This window comes from Diadema antillarum, unplaced genomic scaffold (genome assembly GCF_040938485.1).
Source record: "Diadema antillarum isolate AM-2024a unplaced genomic scaffold, OU_Dant_1.0 seq00000770_RagTag, whole genome shotgun sequence".
Taxonomy (NCBI): Eukaryota; Metazoa; Echinodermata; class Echinoidea; order Diadematoida; family Diadematidae; genus Diadema; species Diadema antillarum.
Window position 1 is genome coordinate 1,354,795 of NW_027271660.1, and position 19,644 is coordinate 1,374,438.

General features: G+C 38.0%; 1 protein-coding gene across 1 annotated transcript in view; it reads right to left on the reverse strand.

The window, feature by feature from the left end:
- LOC139738859 (uncharacterized) overlaps positions 1-19,235 on the reverse strand; it is a 37,332-nt gene extending 18,097 nt beyond the window's left edge. The window contains exons 1-16 of the mRNA XM_071649493.1: positions 19,126-19,235; positions 13,081-13,178; positions 12,313-12,427; positions 10,484-10,718; positions 9,886-10,017; positions 8,838-8,945; positions 8,337-8,399; positions 7,679-7,756; positions 6,949-7,044; positions 5,306-5,429; positions 4,339-4,453; positions 3,407-3,634; positions 2,195-2,326; positions 1,519-1,690; positions 796-918; positions 326-445 (exon numbers count right to left, since the gene is read on the reverse strand). Coding sequence (XP_071505594.1) covers positions 326-445; positions 796-918; positions 1,519-1,690; positions 2,195-2,326; positions 3,407-3,634; positions 4,339-4,453; positions 5,306-5,429; positions 6,949-7,044; positions 7,679-7,756; positions 8,337-8,399; positions 8,838-8,945; positions 9,886-10,017; positions 10,484-10,718; positions 12,313-12,427; positions 13,081-13,147 — 1,908 coding nt within the window. The 5' untranslated portion in view covers positions 13,148-13,178; positions 19,126-19,235. The remainder of the gene's footprint in view (positions 1-325; positions 446-795; positions 919-1,518; positions 1,691-2,194; positions 2,327-3,406; positions 3,635-4,338; positions 4,454-5,305; positions 5,430-6,948; positions 7,045-7,678; positions 7,757-8,336; positions 8,400-8,837; positions 8,946-9,885; positions 10,018-10,483; positions 10,719-12,312; positions 12,428-13,080; positions 13,179-19,125) is intronic.
- Positions 19,236-19,644: the final 409 nt, after the last annotated feature.

Here is a 19,644-nt window from a genome sequence, read left to right on the forward strand (position 1 = left end):
ATACATTGCTGGACATAAGAGTAATATCTAGCAAACACATAAAGAATTATGACACTTAAAAGAAAGCAATAAACTAAGAGAATTACTTCCTATTTTGCAATAAGAAGATAACTATAAAATGTACATAGAATTTACACTAGGATGTCTGCAGGATAGCAATGGTGGCATTCAAATGACCATTCCTTTCTGAAAATTTTGCCTAACTTTACTCCAGGCTTAACAGACTTGTTTCTGTGACTTTTTCTCTGCCACTACCCCCACCCCTTCCTTTCCAAGGTTAGATGAAGACACAAAGAGAGATGTAACGTGAGTGATCTTTGCTCACCCCTGACTCCATGTCCCTGATGGCTGCCTGGTTCTCTCGGCTCAGTCGAAGCTTTTCTTCCTCCCGCCTTCTCTCCTCATCCTGTGCATCCCTCAGGTCTGACAAGATGTCATCCATGTCCTGTTAGGGGTGAAGGGTTAAGGGTCATACTATCAGGACACATAGTTTCTGAATCACATGTTGTCTATTCACTGGGAAAACAAAAATACAAAAACATGCATAACGTTCAAAGGAACTGAATGCAGGCCCTAAGAATTGTATGCATCTCTCTCTTTTTTTTTTTTTCTGGTTTGTTCAGCTTCTTCCTTTTTGTTTTTCTTTCTCTTTTGGGGGTACATTGGTGTATGGTTAGAGCTGCTTGTTCTTTTTCATCATATTTAATTCTTGATCGTTCAGTGTTAGCAAAACCATGCAATCAATTTGTCATCTCATAATGCTGTGTACTTTAGCAACATCCCCAACTGATTTACCCGTTTGTGTTTCTGTATTGCTTCAGCTTTCTTCTTTTCAAGCTCCTCCTCATGAGTTCTCTTCAGTTCATCCAGAGCACCCTGCTGCTCAGACTTAAGACTTGCTCTCAGAGATTCAATATCCTGAGGAGACAAAATAATTTTAACAAACAAATGTTTGTCACATTGATGTGCGCCTCAAGCTTGAAAGTTCAAATTCACAAAGGCAAAACAGATGAAGCAATGACTAAAAACCTCAAGTTCAGCGCATATCATAGACAAAAATGTTCAAATTTATAAGGCAGTTCAAATTTACTCCATGGAACCCTTAGTCCACAGTTTGCATTCTTAGAGTCTCAGACAGACGTAAACTATGGCTTGATCATTCTGGGACTGAATTCAGTAAATCTCTGTGAATTCTAGCAAAGGTAAGTAAGGGAGGGCAACATGCTTTGTCTCCTTCTGTGGCATATACATTGTATCTCATCTAGGCTAACACCTTCTGCTGCAGGTGCTATCTTGGTTGTATTTCTCCAAAAGCTACAACATCAAAGCCAACAGTACTCTTCTGATATAAGTCATGTCATGCCTTGTCTAGTCCTGTATCCATGTTGCATTGTAAAGAACTGTATAGACTAATACCAGGGAGGTAAGACCTCCTTGCTTATACTAAGCATGGTAATGTGCACTGTCCTGCATCATAAATTAGCTACAGACAAGACATTTACACAGCAAAGTCTCCACCTTTTCTTGTTCCTTTTTCAGGTCTGCCATCTTTTCTTCTTGGAAGGCTGTCACTTCTTTCTTGATCTTCTCTAAGGCCTTCTTCTTCTCTTCCTCAAGTTTCTCCTCCTCCTTTTCCCTCAGGTCTTTGACCTCATTGCGTAAAGCCTTCAGGGCCGTCTCCATGTCATTCCTTTTCATAGAGAGTAATAAGTACAGTTCATTGAAAATCTGGAGTAAGATTTATCAAAAAATTCACAAGGGGTATGGAAATGTAATAAGATTAATACATATACCAGGTACAAAAACCAAGTTAATAGCTAAATAGATAGAATTGTGAAGTCCCTGATTTCCCCTTCCCTTTGTTGAAAATTCATGAAATAACTGAATTCCACGAGAGACCTGACAGCATGGTAGGCCAATCACTTTCTGTATCAACCTCCGTGAACTATCATGCATCTCTACCTGACTCTCATCACTGCATCCTAAATTGATGACAGAAATATGTACTGCAAACTACATGTACAAATCATCACACCATTCCAGTGCCTACTGTAGTCCGCATATTTTGTCACTGGTACATGTGAGCTTTTTGTACAATAAAATGATATCATCTCACATTTCTCAATAGTTCCCTGAAACAGGCTCACTTAAACAAAAATGATAATCTACATACAAGTTCTGACGTTACGAGTACCTGATTTTCTCCTCCTCACTCTGCTGCTCCTTCTTGATCTTCTCCTTCAGTTTCCTGATGGCATCAGACCTTCCCTCCATCAAGAGTGCCTCTTCCTCCTCTGTCTCCTCTTTCACTCTCTTCCTCATCTCACTGATTGAAAAGTCAGGAGACAAGGAATATCAGAACAGTACAACAGAAAACAAATCTAGAATTATATTGCAACTGATTGACAAATTGCCCTATATCGACGTAATTTGTCAATCAGTTGCAATGAAAAACATCTCGACGGAAGAATTTAATGAATTTGAATTGAATTACATTGTCCTATAGAAAAACTAAAGCTGTACAACAAGTAATACAATAGATAGCTGCGATTGAACCTATTTTCTAAATACATGCATCATTAATGCATCATCAATGATTACATAATTTATGGATTATTTGTACTGGTAGTAGATCTCTACCCTATGTTTGTTTCCTTTGTAAACTGTCAATGTTCAGTCATGTTACATTCTGTAAAGCGCTTGGAAACTTTTTGTAGTCTACATGTGATATATAAATTCTTCACGTTATGATTATTATTATGCAATACATATACGTAAAGTATTACTATTATGCAACACATGTGTAAAGTAGTTTTTTGAAATTGACAGAAATTCTGGAAAGATTTTGAACCAAAAACTTTAAAATTTGTAATGATATAACAGAACAAATCCTTGATTTCTGACTTTGCATATGTCAAGGAATAACAAGAAGAAAGAACTCACATCACACAACTTATGAATGCAAACAGACACACTTTTGAGAAGGTAGTTGTTCAAAGAATATACACATACAAACAGTTCAAATGCTGCAATATGATCACATAACAATGGTACGTTTTGCCAGCCCGGAATTCAAATATATGCACAGCACACACCACAAACCACTTCCGAAGAACTCCAAACGTTGGTGACTATTTCAATATGAGTTAAAGGGCTTACAGAGTACTCCTGAACCTACCCTTGACAGAGGCAATACTTTAGAGCACTTCAGGAGTACTTGTTGAGCACTGTAAACACCCTGTATAAATGGGACATTAACCCATTGAGGACGGTTTGATTTTGCTACAACACGCAATTCCCATAGACACCTGCCCGAGTATACTCGGGACTCATCCTCAACGGGTTAAACAACAATGACTGCACCATAAACTTATTGAAGTAGAAGTCTTGAACAGCAATCCCTCACCTAAGACTCTTCTCCTTCTCCTTGTCGAGTTTCTCCTCCTCCTTCTCCTCCTCCTTCTTCACCTGCTCCTTCAGCTGCCTCAGGTTGTCCTCTTTGTCCTCCAGGAGCTCCAGCTTGGCATCTTCCAGCTCCTTCTCCAGCCGTTCCCTCATCACCTTCACTGCTTGCTCCTGGTCCTTGTGCAGCTCAGCCTCCTGGTCCTTCAATTCTTTGTGTAGCTCCTCCCTCCTGGGGAAATCAGCCAATCAGAATAGATTTAAAGACAGCCACCTTCCATCACTAACCACATGGCATGGCAGTCTCAAGACACAGTCAGCTGACACGATTCTAAACAAACTTCCTTTGGCTGCTGTAGTCTGAAATGTGACAACTGATAGCTACTACTAATTTCACAACACTTGCATCTCTTAAGAATGTCTCTTCTTCGAAGAGCTTACTGTAAACATGGAAATTTTTGCAGTGTTGAAATTCTGTTCGAACGCTCTAAAGCGAACCAAAGCGTACTGAACTAAAGCGTACCGTACCGAACTGTGCCAAATTTGAAGCGTTTGAGCGCTCTGTCGAGAAAGCGTACCTCACGAGTTTGTTTACAGCAAGAATGTCATTGACCTTGCGCTTGACCTACTTACAGTTGTCCCGAACAAAGAGAATGATGTCTTTGCATTGTGACGTATGCGTATGATACACGCATGCTTTATAACGAACTTTTGGTACGCTTTAGTACGCTTTTGGAGCACATCGGGAAGTGGTCCACTTTTGGCTCGGTACAGTACGGTACAGTACACTTTAGGAGCGTTCGAGCGCTCCTCTGGCGCGGGTACGGTACGGTACGCTTCGCTTTAGGAGAGCGCTCGAACGCACCCCTAGAGGAAAGGCTGTACATTGAGAAAGGTACACTGGCTGAGTGAGTGAAGTGAAGATGAGTCTGATACCTTGCACTAAGCTTTGCTTCCATCTCAGCAGACATCTTTGCCTCCTCTTCCTCCATCTCTCGTTGAAGCTTTGCTGTGTCAATCTTAGGTACAGCAGCTGGTGCTGATGACAATCCTATGACAGGGACAGTACTGCTTAGCTGTGAGTAGGACATCAGGAAACAAACACTGAGTTTACCTGTGTACACTTAGAATGATGGGGCTAATGTACATAGTCGCTGCAAGTTACAGTGATCACTCCTTTTTATTAGTTTGACCATTTCTATGAATTTAGATTTGCAAAGTGATTCCACAAGTATTAAATCATTACTAAACTGGTATACTTTGGATAACTTTCATACTTGTAATTTCAGAGTTACCTACAAAGAAAGCGACATTCATTTTGCAAAATATACTGCCTCTACACCTCCCAGTGCACTGGAATGGTTCAAGACGCAAACACTGAATGACTTTATGCCATACAACTGTATGTGACCATGCATCAAAAAACAACAAAAAGTCACGCAAACTAATTTCATGGGCTGATTCAAAATAGATGAAATGGGTCTACCTAGTCATTCTTGCATTTATACACATTTTCTGATAGAGAAATTTTTCTTCCATGCAATTTTAATATTGCATGCACCCTAAACTTCAGAGTCTCTTTTCTCAGTAAACACCTTTCCAGAGTGGGTACCTTCTTTCCATTATTTAGATGGTTAATAATAAAGTCCATGTGTATTGAGCTCAACATCATTTTACAGCTTAAAAGTCAGCCTTTTTTAAAAATCTGCCTTTACCTAAAAAGTCATGACTGGTAACTTTTTGTTGGTTTTGCGATGTTGAAGGGTCACATATGAGTCCGATACATAAGTTACGTCTTTTGATATGGTAAAACCAGCCCATTGAATTTGGCAAGGACACTCAACACCAGTGCCATTATGCATGATGTCATATTCTAGAAGGCTAGATCATACCTTCCCTGCACTGGGACCAAGGTTGGAGTCTAATAATTCCAGAGGGCGCCCTTGCATACTGTCTATAGATGAATCCAGGGTTACAGCTGGCTTGGAGGTGGGACCTTTATCTTCTTTCTTGGAGCTCTTCAGAAACTGCACAGAAGACACAGAGCAGAGCATAATACCAGAGAAACAAACAGAAATACATCATGAAACAAAATTTTTACAAGCAAGCAAAAGTCTTTCACAAGGAACTCTTAGCTGCAGGATAGATTAACATAACTGTGATACACATTGGTAAAATTCTACACTAGTATCTAGATAGTGTGGCAAAATAACTGCCAGCTGTAAGCACTGAGTGTGGTCATTCATCATTCACAAAGAAAATAACACTAATCAAAATTTAGGGGAAAAAATGATAAGAATTAGGCTGAATGTTGTACGTCATCATCCTGCTCTATGACACTGTCTATCTACACATTTCTCTGTTCACAACAAATGTGACCCTGCATCACAAACCCGCCAAAAAATCACCAGACATGTATTCTTAGTTGAAGGCGGACCCTATGCTTAAGAGTAGTTTATAACTCGAATTCAAATGGACTCTCCTAACCTCTCTAAATAATGAAAAGATATGTACACGCTCTAGAAAAATGCTTACTGAGAAAAGAGCCTCCGAAGTTCAGGGGATATTCAAGGGCTTTTAACCTCACCAAGCTCTGCTCTGTCCAATGAATGGGACAAAAGACAGGAAGTAAAACTGCCTCACAATAACAATGAAGGGATGATCAGATTAAGCTGTAATTGACCATACTCTATGAACACATTCAATTCTTAACTAATACAGACTTTCAAAGCAGTAGCATTAACCTTTCAAAAGTTATTAGGGTGGAAAGTGAGGAGTGTGTAAAGGTTTTTTTATAAAGGGCCTCTATTAACATACCAAATTACACTGTTCTACAAAAAGTGTTCTAGAAAAAGTGCAAAAAAAACCACAATTTCCCATATGTTTTATGATTCCATATTTTTAATACTGTAGAAGAATTGCTCTTTCAGAAAATATACAAATCTAAAGATTAATTAGGTTGACCCATTCCACCTATTTTGAGTCCTCACGCAAAATCTTGGCATGTGATTTTTGTTGGTTTTATGATGCACAGTCACAAATAGGGCAGTGAGTTGGCTCAGTCGGTAGCGCATCTGCCTTCGATCCAAGTGACTCGGGTTCGATACCCAAGTCTCACTGAGCAATGTTGACTGTGATCATACCGTCCCCTCTAGCAAAAGGCAAAACACTCTGTCTCTCTGATAGGACATACAATGGAGGTCCCACGTGTGAGAGAGTCACAACTCATGCTAGTTAAAGATCCCGCTTCATTCATTCATCGCAAAGAGCATGGTGTTTAACCGGTGAAGTGGTCCCACCTCACATCCAACTGGACCCCATGGAAGACCAGCTTAGTGTAGCTGAATATGGGCTATACAGCCATCATCTCAGATGGAAAATGAACAAACAAACAAATAGTCTGCTACCAGTCCTATCAAAACATCTTTTCAGCTCAAGTACAGTCACACAACCACACTGACCAACTCTGAAGTGCAAAGGACCAGCCTGCAAAGGCTTGTATGAATAGACAAACAATGTGTAGATAGGTAGGTCTGCAGTACATACCCTGGACTTTGGGAGCTCTGGACTGGTAGCAGGCAAGAGGCTGTCTGCATCCATCAGACCGAGCCGTTTAGACAGGCTTGCATCTATGCCAAAGTCCTGTCAGGTCAGGGAGAAGAGTGGTAAAGGGGAAAGGGGGAATAGAACAGCACGAAAATGAGAAGGAAGGAAAAATAAGTGCAAACATCAAGAAAGGAAGACAGAGAAATTGAGAGAATTGAAAGGAACAAACAAATGTAGAGAAAAGAGAAAGTAAAAGTGATCAGGGCAGAGATGAGAGGTCAGACAAGAAAAAGAGATCTATTGAGCATCACAGTCTCACAATAATGTAACAACCACAAATACTGTAAGAAATACTTATTACTTGGAGAACGTTACACATAATAGCAAAATATTTCTACCATTCGAGTGTCTTGTTTAGTTCAAATATTAATTCTGGTACATGTATTTTGTCAAAAACTTTCTACCACACACAAGACAAAAAAGAAAGAAAAAAATTATGAATGTTCCACTTATTCCAACATAAAAGGATCAGCTTCATATATTAACCTGAAAATCAGTGAGGCTCAAACCCTTATTGCCATGAGGTATAGATATCCACACTTACATGTTTGTTATTGCAATTAATTGGAGGGAACAAAATCCCAGGATGGGTCAATGTGTACACTGTCTTTCAATGTGTGCATTTTACTGAACATTGGACCGATGGTCTTAAACCAAACCACATTCTCACCACGTTGACATCATCATCGTCACTATCATCATCGGAGGCATGGAGATGTTTGAGGGCAGGCTCACTAGCTTCAGATTCCTGACAATACACACAAAATAAAACAGGTCTGTACTGTAGTAATTATCCATGTATGTACATGACTTTGTCATGTAATACGAGTACCAGGGGAACCTAATGCAATACAACACGCAGTGTGGAGCGCAAAGTGCAGGTTGTGAAAAAGATTTCCCTGAAAACAATGTGGATCTGACGTGTGTGATTATAACATCATTTCATGGGTAGGATTATGCTGGTGGAATCTCTTCATAAATGTTTTGTAGTTGAATTCAGCATGTGTGCATCTGAAAGTATAATGGTTGTAAGACATAAATACAAGATACCACAACCGCATTTCAATCTGCATACAGAATTACAGCTGTTATGTTTAAATGTCTGCATAAATAATTAGGGAAAAATATTGAGTGATGCCACGTTGATATACATGTGACCTTCTTTCAGAAGAAGGGTTAGGACTGCTGCTCACAGCTATTGAGATATATTGGTATGGGTTTGGGTCTTTTACATCTGAAACGGTTAGGCCCTACAAGCTTGCAGTGTGCAAATTATCTGCAGTTTGTCACAAACATGTGCAGAATCAACACTAAAATGTCACACCAACCTCGTATCCAAGAGTGCCGATATCCTGCAGGTCCAGGTCCAAGTTGAGCCTTGGGGTTGGCTCCTGGGTAGAATCCAAATTAGAGATAGGTGAATTACATAGACATTTATACAATCACATTATACTGCCATGTATTTCAGGGCCACCTCTTATCAAATGACCCAAACATCTGAACAACATATCAAGACTGTGTAAGATAACAATCAAAGCATGATCTTTCAGGGGAAGCAAGTGGCAACTGACTCAAATGAGTACTTTAACCTATGTATCGTAGATCCATTTCTTTCCTACAATTTAATTTGATATTACAACTATTTTCACAAACATAAAAGTACTAAATTACCAACTGTGCATATTACATCAATAAGGACAAAACATTCATGACACGGGAAAGCAAATAACACTGTTCAGGTATTGTTTGTTAGGTCCTACACTGCATGATCACAGAACAAGTGACTTTTGATTTTCTCTACGGTCACACCTTCCCTCCATCAAACTCACATCTTCTGAGAAGTCTGGCATCATCTGAATATTTTCCTCCCGGGTACCTGTCATAGACAGAGGCTTAGCATCAAGAGTTCCTTTCTTCAGAAAGCTTGTCTCTTTCTTCTGTAGGAAAAAAAGAAGAGAAAATCCAAATTATAGCTCTCACAGATGATCTTGGTGAAATCAAAAGAGAAGCTACAAATATTCCATATCCAATTATTTTTTCTTATATGTCTGCAAATGGCTAATGTATTTATCATAAAAAAGGGACTGATACATCTGTAGTAAGTGTTACACTTTGATTAAAATTACATGGTATTAAAATATGAATAATTATATTGTCAACAAAAGAGGTTATTGGTGGGGTTTTTTTCTCGAGCACAGAATTCTGATTAAAACTCACACTCACATAAACAAGGAAGGTATGGTTTACATTATATTATATCTCTGTCTTAGAAGATTCCATAGTTAATTTTTGTTCACACTTGTAAGGCATGTAATATGGAAAACAGTTTACATAAAGGGGACTGTCTTTGACTCACATTCCCTAGTCAATATTAGCTTATTGCAAATGGAGCATAATCAGCATATACATTGTACATGTGGCCACAGTCAAGGCTAACATTCTAAATGTGTCTTTAACTTTCACTTTTACAATCTATGACATGAGAGACCAATCAGAAATCTAGTTTGAAAGATAGTAATACATGCTCATGGTTATGGCATGTCGTGTCACATAAAATCAGGACAAATTGAAATAGTTGTTATATCAATGTCTTAATGGAATCTTACAATCCTTCTCAGATTAGATGCAGGAATTTCGGTTAAAGCAAGGATATCTACTTCATGCTGTAACGTTTGCCAAAATGTTATGTATCCTACATGCACTGCATTGTTACTGCACTTACTAAGTCCTCACTAAACTTATTACATGTACCAATATGGTGAGGGGGTTTCGTGAAATAAACATAGTTAGACCTACACATAGCCAGACAGTACATTTATGAGGTTTTCAGCAAAGTGTAGCACAATTAAAGTATTACAATCACTCCTCCAGACTCACCCCAGTGGTAGACCCAAGGGTACTACCTGGCCCTGGGTCTTGAAGAGAGCCCAGAGTACTCAAGTGACCTGTCCCTTTAAGGCTGCCAAGGGATGAGCCTAGGTTGCTCTCTCCTTTCAGTGGTCCAAGAGACTGTCAGGGTAAAACATGGGAGACTTGAAAAATGAAACACAGGTAACAGTAACAGATACATGCACACTAAGCTGTATCCACACACACACACAATATATATAAATGGATACATAAACAAATAAACTAACATGCCACAATCTTCTGAAGGCATTGAATGTAATACTTGGTACATTACTGCTTCCATTTTATGGCTGTCCAGCAATGTTGACAAGCAATGTAGCGTAGTTATAGGTTTTCTTCATGTATACGTGAAAATATTGCCAAAGACAGAAAGATAATGTCCAACTAGTCCAACTACCATAACATATCCTGACTAACCATGCAATTATTTACTCAAATAATTCAGCTTTCTCTGAAGTACTGAGACCACAACAGGCAAGAAGGTGAAGTCATGAAAAATGATATAACAAAAAAGAATCCATTTAAAGTGCATTTTATCAAAAACTCCATCCAAATGTCCACATACTGAAGCTAGACCCTGGTTCTTCTTTCCCCCGTCTTGCTTCTCCTTGGATTTCTTGTCTTTCTTCTTCTTTCCCTCCTTCTTTCCACCTCCTCCTCCTCCTCCTCCTCCCAAAGCCTTGTTCTTCTCCCTCTGCTCCTGTACCATCTTCCGGTAGAACTCATCACACGGGTGGTCCCAAGTACTCTCCCCACTGGTGAAGTTGAAGTAGTAGATATCACCCCCTGAAGTGTCCTGACTGTAATGTCGACAGAAACAAAGAGATACACATGGACAGCATGCAGACAAATAAGAATAAATCTATAAAACAATTATCAGAATCATGACTCAGTGAAGTTTTGAAATGCAGAATCAAATTCATTATGTTTGCAAGCACTTCAAAGTTTCTTGGTGTATCATTTGATTCATCAGTGAGGAAAAGGAGCACATAACAAAACCAGAAATATTCACTGCATGAAATTTTTGTGAATTGGAGCAAATGGTCTTTATGCAGAATGTAATTTTTGCAAATTGCTATTGGCATTCAGTGCATAGTGTAGACAAGAAATTTCCATGCATTTTAATTTCACATATCTTGGCTCCCTGCAAAATTTGCTAAAATTTCACGCTAGCAAAAATTTCTGGTTTTACAGTATGCATCACTTTGATGTAAGCCTATCTATTCACATCCCCCTTGCATATCTACATTAATCTTTCACACTGCACGGCAGTCCAGAGAATCTCTTTTCAATTTGGGTCTGTTCGTTTGATGAACACTGGCACTGGTCTTCACCATCCTATAGAGTACATGGTAACAGCTAACAAAAAGGTTACAAACAGTTAGCCTTTTTTTTCAGGCCCTCTCACTGTAATACACACAGTGCAACTACAAGTAAAGCACACATCTAGATTATTGGATCCAGCCAGAGCCAAGCTCCAAGCTACAGACAAGCCTAAGCCAGATGTCTCACACTCACATGCTGAAGCACCAGCACACTTTGCTCACATCATCCAGTGCTGACAAAAGTGAGGGCCATGCACAAGAGTAGAGGAAGTATGTCATTGTCTGCCATATTAGGGGAATGCACAAGCACAATGCTTATCATACAATGCCTACTAGCACATAATTCTTTGTCCCCGAGCCTAAATAGATTTGTGGAATCAGGAAGACTATCTATTTGAGTATCAGCACTGTAAAGTTTGGATGGGAAACCCTCATCACCTTGAGGCTTTCTCAAAGTATCAGAGACAGTAATATATTTGATGTGACTGCATAGAGCATGAAAATAAGGTTCCTATTCTGCACTTGATATAGTCGGGTAGTTTAACATCAAATTTTTTAGATTACTGTTTCACATTTTCTATTTAGGCCTATATAAACCACTAATTGATTCAACCACCTCCATGTTTTAAATGCTTTGTTGATCACGGAATTAAAGATTGGGCTCAAGTTTTCTAGTTCAATGAAAAACATTACAAGAAATCTGCAACCTCTTTTTTGTTACTATGCTTCCTTAGATACATAAATGCAGTTTTATTTTTGCCAAATGAAACTTTTGCAAATTGCCACTGGCATTCAATCCATTTCTTACAATCTGTGCATTTTGCTTTAGCAAATGTTGACTCCTTGCAAAATTTAAGAAAGTTTCATGCCTTCAAAATTTTCTACAAAATAAAATTCAGCATTTATACCATGAAAATAAACAATTCGAGAGGGCTCCTACTCTAATATCAATAAGTAGGTGCTGAGGGATCATCTCTCCACATTTGGTGCTTTTATCTGCCGGGTAACAGTAATTTCACTAAGCGACCTGACTAATAATCTTGGAACATGTATGAAGCAATATGGTTACCATGGTTTCCAGTCAGCTGGGAGTGGTGCACTGATCCCTTCTCTGGCAATCCACATCAACTCAGGCTCAGTCTCTGGGTCAATGCCAATCACTGCTGTAGCATACTCATGTATTTCTGTCAAGAAATAATTTTCTCCATTAAGTAACTGTATTTATTTCTGCATTCTGCATTCTGATTTTCTTCAAATGTGCACACTTAGCTATTCATTTTTCACCCGCATAGAGTCAGCAGATATTCCGAAAACAGACAAATTTGCTCCTGAAATCAACTCTTTCTCATCTCATATACATCATAGCTCTTTATTCTTCTTTTCCCCTATTTTTCAAGGGTGTAATAAATTCGTTGTACAACAAGTAGATGATTAAATTATCTACTCATAAATTTTATGCACATTAATTCTCTCTTTCACATTGTCATAGAAAGTAAATGCACATGCTGAACCTTTGTTGACTTTGGGGCTTTTAAGCCCAATGTTTATTGGTAATTCTATACTTCAAATTGGGCAAATTATTTCTAAATAGGGCATCATTTTCTTTTCATAAATAACAACAACAATACTTCAACATATTAAAACATTCAATGTCATAATCAATAGTAATAATAATCTGCACCTATATGGAATAATAATTTCTTTTTATTATTGAAAGTGTATTTTCCATAGTCCAATTTGTCATAAACTATTTTGTGGTAACAATTCATTATAGCTGTATCAAGTTTATTATTTTTGGTCACCAGTGTCATAGTAATTGATAGGGCCTACATCTTACCTGCTTCAGTAGGCTGATAATTTTCATCATAATCCTCTTCGAGGATTAGCTGATCTCCCATCATCATGCTTACACTCTATGGACCTTATTCATCTGATCTGAATTCACAACAAGAAGAAATAGAGGAAACCATGAATTTCATCACAGCAGTGTACAAATCTGATCTGTGACAAGTGCAAAGCAACAGGGTACATGTCCACAGGTAAGGAAAGCTGCCACTACCATTAGTACTTCAAATATCAAATTTGTTAAAGTTTGACTTATTTACTGGCACATCAACATAGAACAATCATGCCATCTGATGAATTTTAATCTCAATGTGCCCACATAATGTAGGTGTGTTGACCTGGTTTTCCTGAACTCTTTTCAGTCCATCATTGCCTGACTCAGAAAAAGAAAGGTCAGTTTTGTCTTGTCTTCATGCAATAGGAAGATAGCTTTATCAGTTACACAGTCTGGCACTAAAAATAACACCTATAAAGGGTGTGTACAGTTCTGGTCAAACGCGAGGATTTAGCTTTTAACGTGCGAGATATTCAGAAACCACTCTATGAGATGTCAAAGAGCATGCAATTCTAAAGGGTATCAATAGTTTATTTGATGAAAATCGGTTTTGAAATGGCTGAGATATCCAAAAACAAGGTGAGACAAAGAGATTCTAATAAAAGGCGTGGCATGTATTCTTTTATTATCATCACTTTTTTTGATATCTCAGCCATTCGAAAACCAATTTTCATCAAATGAACATTGAATCCTTCTTAATTTACATGCTCTTTCATATTTCATAAGAGGTTTCTCATTATCTCACAAAACATGAATCCTCACCTCAACCAGTACCGTACAGTCCCTTTAATACATGAAATACAAATGGACCACTGCAATGTATCTGGTGCAATATATTCCATTTGGCCTTCATGGTCTGGCGCCATATTCTACGAGGTTGAAGGCCAAATGGAACATGGCACAACACCTTGAACATTTCTTGTACTTGTACCAGAATTATGAGATATCATGTAACGGGTATGGTCATGTACAATGTACTACATACAGTATGTCCAAAAAAAAAAGAAAAAAAATTACAATCGGATTTTTGCATTGATAACTTCCAATGATTAACTGTCCAACTGCTATTTCAGAGTCTAAAAATATAAAATCTTACTTGTATTTTGCAGAAAACCCCATTGAATTTGGTTAAGTGGTCACACAGAAATGTGAATCATTGTAAAGCATGTTGTGGATGCGATTCTTCCAAGTTTAGCACTTGGATGCTCTTGGACTGCATATCAATGTGTGAACACAATGGACAGAACTTGGAGGGAAGAGACTCCAGACATGCTCTAGCTACAAAAATCCTCATTTCTCTTTGACCACTGAAGCAAATCGGAATGGGGTTTCTGCAAGACATGGGTATTAAGTTATAGTTTCATACTCTGATATTGTATTAGGATTGATTCACTATCTTTAAAGTTATCATTGCGGAGGGGTCTGGTGTAATTCTTCTTCTTTTTTTTCTTTTTTTTTTTTTTTTGGGGGGGGGCATACGGTACAGTATGATACATGACTGACAATGAGTTGTACCAGTTCTAATGCTACAGTTAACTACTCTACAGTCTACATGGATATCTACAGAAAAGTTAACTAGACAGCATTCTATACACAGCCATGTCGCTATACAGACATTGCCGCATGAATTGCTGATGTGACAGTGTGACATTTGTACTGATTATTTTGACCAAAGGTGTCGGCCTACAGTAAATCAGTGAAAATGGAATCAACCCTGAATTTAGTGTTTCATACTGGGGGGAGGGGGGGGGGGGAATCAGCTGCTTGGTTCCTCAATGTATTAGATCTCCATGCCTACATGTAAATTCTTGTGTACGCACACACAAACACACACACACACACACACACACACACACACAAAAGCTTAGACCTATGGTTGGGTGTCCTATACATCGACACCCTAAGGTTTTTCTATGAATAGAATCTTAAAATATCTCATTATTTGCCAGAAATTTTACTCACATGACGGATGTTTATAAAGAAAATACTCTGAATTCAAGAGCGTGTATTTTGTGTGTTTGAGATACGCGCTCGCTCTATAGAGGTAAGATATTAACTGCTTTGAACGCGTGGGATGTTATTTTCCTGCACTCAGTTGTGCTGTACTTTGAAACCGACACCCCTCTATTGCCAATACGTGTGAAGTGCATGATGCTTTTCCAAAATCCATGGTATCATTGTCTTTACTGTTGCTATTGTTTATTATCAGGTTTTTTAGTAATATCTGGATATTTTCAAATCCCCAGTGAAGAATAGAAAAAGCACTGCACATACCGTAGTCTCATGCTTGCATGTTCGTTCTTTATGAATAATGCTATGGAAAGAGGGGTGTCGATTTCAATGAACAGTACCTGGTATTCATGTGGACACCTACCGAGTGTTATTCCTGCTAATTTGTCTCACATTTAGGTAGGGGGCCCAATTCTCCTTGCTTGGCTTAGTGAAACAAACAACGTGATGACAAATGACTGATGTCAATGATACAATGTATTTTTGTTATGGCCAATTGGCAATCAACCAATGACTGTTATCAAATTTTACCACGATTAGAACTAACATTAGAGGTGATAAGCACAATCAGGGTGTGCAATTATGGTTTTCTCACTTTAAACTGTTGTAACTGATTTTCTCTCATTTACTGTTAATTACTAGAGGTTAATTACCAAAAAGTCTCCCAAAACCCATGTAACGCATCAAAGAAACTGTTTTACGACTTACATAAAATCAAGATTTGAGGTCTGAATTTTAAGAGTACCCCTATGTGTTTGGTATCAAATTAATGGGTTAATTTTTTTCCTAGCATTCCTTGAATGCAATCAAAAATAGTAAGTCTTTTTGCTGGAGAAAGTTATGGGGTCTAAAGTATTTTCATGGTACCCAGGAGTATAATGCTGGCTACATATGTAATTTACATGACCTTCTGGCCTTTTAACCCATACTGTGCAGCTACACATGGAGAAACAACTTATATTTCTACTTTTTCTGAAAGTACTGAAGACACACTACAATTTGGTGTGCTGTTTGCAAATAAAAGTTCAGCCAGTTTTGAGTTTGGAGCCATCTTCAAATGCTGAGGAAAATAAGTGCGGCCATTTTTTAGTATTTTCAGTGAGGCACCGTACATCCTTATTTGACAACATGAAAAAATCTGTTCCTTTTATCTAATATCCTTTGCATTTCAGCCATGGATTGTACATACAGTAAGTAGGAGTCTATTGTGTGAAAATTTTAGCAAGTTTGAACAATGAGAACTTATATTTTTATACACACAAATTGCTGAGGAAAAATAAGACTGATCAGTGCCCACTTTCTCCTGCATCAAGGTCATATGATGAGTGTGTAGTGTTCTTATTTCAATGCTTATTCACTCTTTAAATATGTCATAAGCAAAAACACATCATTTGGGCTTAATATCCAATTTTTCTATTGTCACAGCTTGGATATCAACTCAAGTCAACATAAATCTCATATAATTACTCGATCTGTGTTTACACACGAGAATGGATCCAAACATTATGCGCATACAGTGTATATAAATACTTAAGGTCAACCTTTCAATAAGAATTTTTGATGAAAAATATCACATCTTCCCACATACCAGCTCTAATTTTACGAAGCTTTTAAATGGCTAACATACATGTATGTCTGTTATCTATTCCTGAAAGTTTCACCTCTGAACTCTTTGCCAAAAGTGAAATATTATCAAATATATGAAAGTGGTTTTAAATGAATTAAAAGTTATGCCTTCAAAATCGAGCATCCATTTTGATTACTGGTACATAAAATATGGCATTAATTCATATTTAATGATATGTCATGTTCTGTACTAGTGGTGAATAAAAGAGGTAGATTTCTAGTTATCAGGGGTATGTGAAAGGAATTTCAGAAGAAAAATACAGTTTTCCTTTTTTTAATGAAATTTTGCAATATATATCAGTCATTTTAATGTAATTTGACACCCCTAATTAAAATGCTAATTTATGCACTATAAATTAAAAATTTTCACACTTTTTGTACATGAAATGAATATTTGTATACATGATATGAAGTTAGAAAATAGAACTGAAATGAAAATTTGTATACTCAGCTATAAAAAAGCAGTTAAAAAAAAACATTTTCACCAAGTTTTTTCATTTTTCCCATGTTACGCGTTTGCATACCCTGATTGTGCTATTGACCTAGACCCTACGTCAAAAATCTAAATTTATGAATAGAATCTTTTTAAAATCTATTTATACTGCTTTATTGTCCTACAGTATAGTTAGGCCAGGGCATAGGCAGTGCAGTGCATGCGGTGATACCTGCATGGCCATGGGTAGGTTGAAAATAACCGCCCAAGCGCCTTAAAGGGATAGAGTAAAATATCCCGTTTGCGGCAGTTTAAGCATTTTTAAGGGTTTTTCCAACTTGTAAACAAATCAGGCAAATTATTTTCAACCATTTCATATATCATAGACAAGATTATTCATTAACGTAATTGTTTTCATAAAAGAAATTTACCATTGACCAACGCTGTTTTCATGATTTACCAGGGCAAAACCCGGCACAATTTTCGCCGATAAGGGCGATATGTGACGTAGTATTTCTGCTTGCGGCACGATGTACAATCCCTATGCAATACGCGCGTGCTCCGCGATCTTTAGCTGAATGCCTTCACATGTCTCGCAAACATTGCGTAAGCCCCAATTCCCATTGCAAAAGCACGTGAAAATAGCAGGCGCACATGCATTGGCAGCAAACAAGATTACAATTCTGGCGGTATTGTTGATGTCTTTCTCGTGTTTTTCTGAGTTTTTTCGATGGTAACATCCACTTTCCGAACAAAAATGGCGGCCCACATCGGCTCGCGAAAGTTCTATTTTATGTGAGGATATGTTTTCAAAATCCATGAGCATCGGGAAAACAACAAAAAATCAAGTTTCTTGGACCATTATTTCTTAATTGTTATGTTAAGAAGTACCGAAAATTTTATTTTGGATGCGATATGTTGTCATTTAGGTGAGAAAATTTCACTTTCGTCAGAGATCGTGCCCAGTTTATCGGTTGGTTTTTGTTGATTGCTAGTGTGTTAGTATATGTTAGTGTGCATGTAATAACAGTGCAATGCTGTGTTGATAGCGGTATATTACCGTGTATGTTGTACCTGCCGCGAACGGCTGCTCGGCCGCTTACTGCCGCAGTTATTCTAGTACAGTATTGGTGGGGATGAGAATTGGGCTTTTAACTTTTTGCGAGATACCAAGAAAACACTTATGATATAGTACAGGGCATACCATTTTAAGAGGAATTTAAAGTTTATTTGATGAAAATCGGTTTGGAATGATTGAAACATCCAAAAACAAAGTAAAACAAAGCGATCGTAATAAAGTGTGGGTCCCACACTTGACTAGAATCGCTCTGTTTTGGATATCTCAGCCATTTAAAAACCAATTTTCATCAAATAAACTTTGAATTCCTCATGGAATTACATGCTCTTTCATAATTCATAAGAGGTTTCTCATTATTTCACCAAAAAATGTTAGAAACCTGAAATTAGGTCTCAACCAAAACTATACGATCCCTTCTTTAACACTCTTAAAGCTTTATGTTTATTTTTTAGCTGTTGCCGAAACGCCATTGAAAGGTTGTTGTTGTTTTAAAGAAAGAAAGAAGAGAAAAAGAAGGCACAAGCTACCTCTAATATTTTTCAAACCCAAGCTAGCTCACTGCCATGAATGTTACAGCTAGCAATAGTAGCATGATATAGAGTCTAACATTAGTAACAATAGCATTTAGCACCGGGTAGCAGCTAGCAGTGAGCTCGAACGCAGTGTAGCATCGTTCTACTGTTATGTTCCATAAATTAAATCTAGTCCCACACACGCTAATGCGCGTCATTACAAATCGGATCGATAGATGACACTCGAACGAACGCAATTACAACTTCACTTTAAAAACAGCTTAACAGAAAAATGATACTCTTAGCATCTCCTGATAACTTACCCAATCAAACCTTAATAAAAAGGAGCAAATTTTCCGCGAGAATTTCCACGGCGAGCTGTCTTGCTACGTTCATGGACATGGATCGCTGAATACGCTTGTTTACTTCTCCATCTTATTTGAAATGCCAACCTCTGCTCCGCGGTTACAGTGTAAGGCGCGATCGAGGCTAGTTTGTAGGTCAGTGGTAGCACCGGCTAGGCTGTCATAAAACAGAGGGCCAGCATAATACTGCGTTCACAGCTAAAAACAGAGGTCGAGTTCCACTCTCTCTACAAACTAAGTAGACCATGCTTATTTTCGTCGAAAGCGGGAGAGTTGGAGTCTCTGTTGACCCGTGCAACCAACCACAAACACTGACGCCCCCCCCCCCCTTCCCCGAAGGCCATACCAGGGAATTTAAAAGTTCTGTTTGAATTTCCACATTCTTCTTCATATGTTTTGTCTATCCTTCACAGGCTGATAGGTAGGCTACTGTCTAAAAGAGGAGACGATACTTTTACTTCTTTCTATATTGGTCGT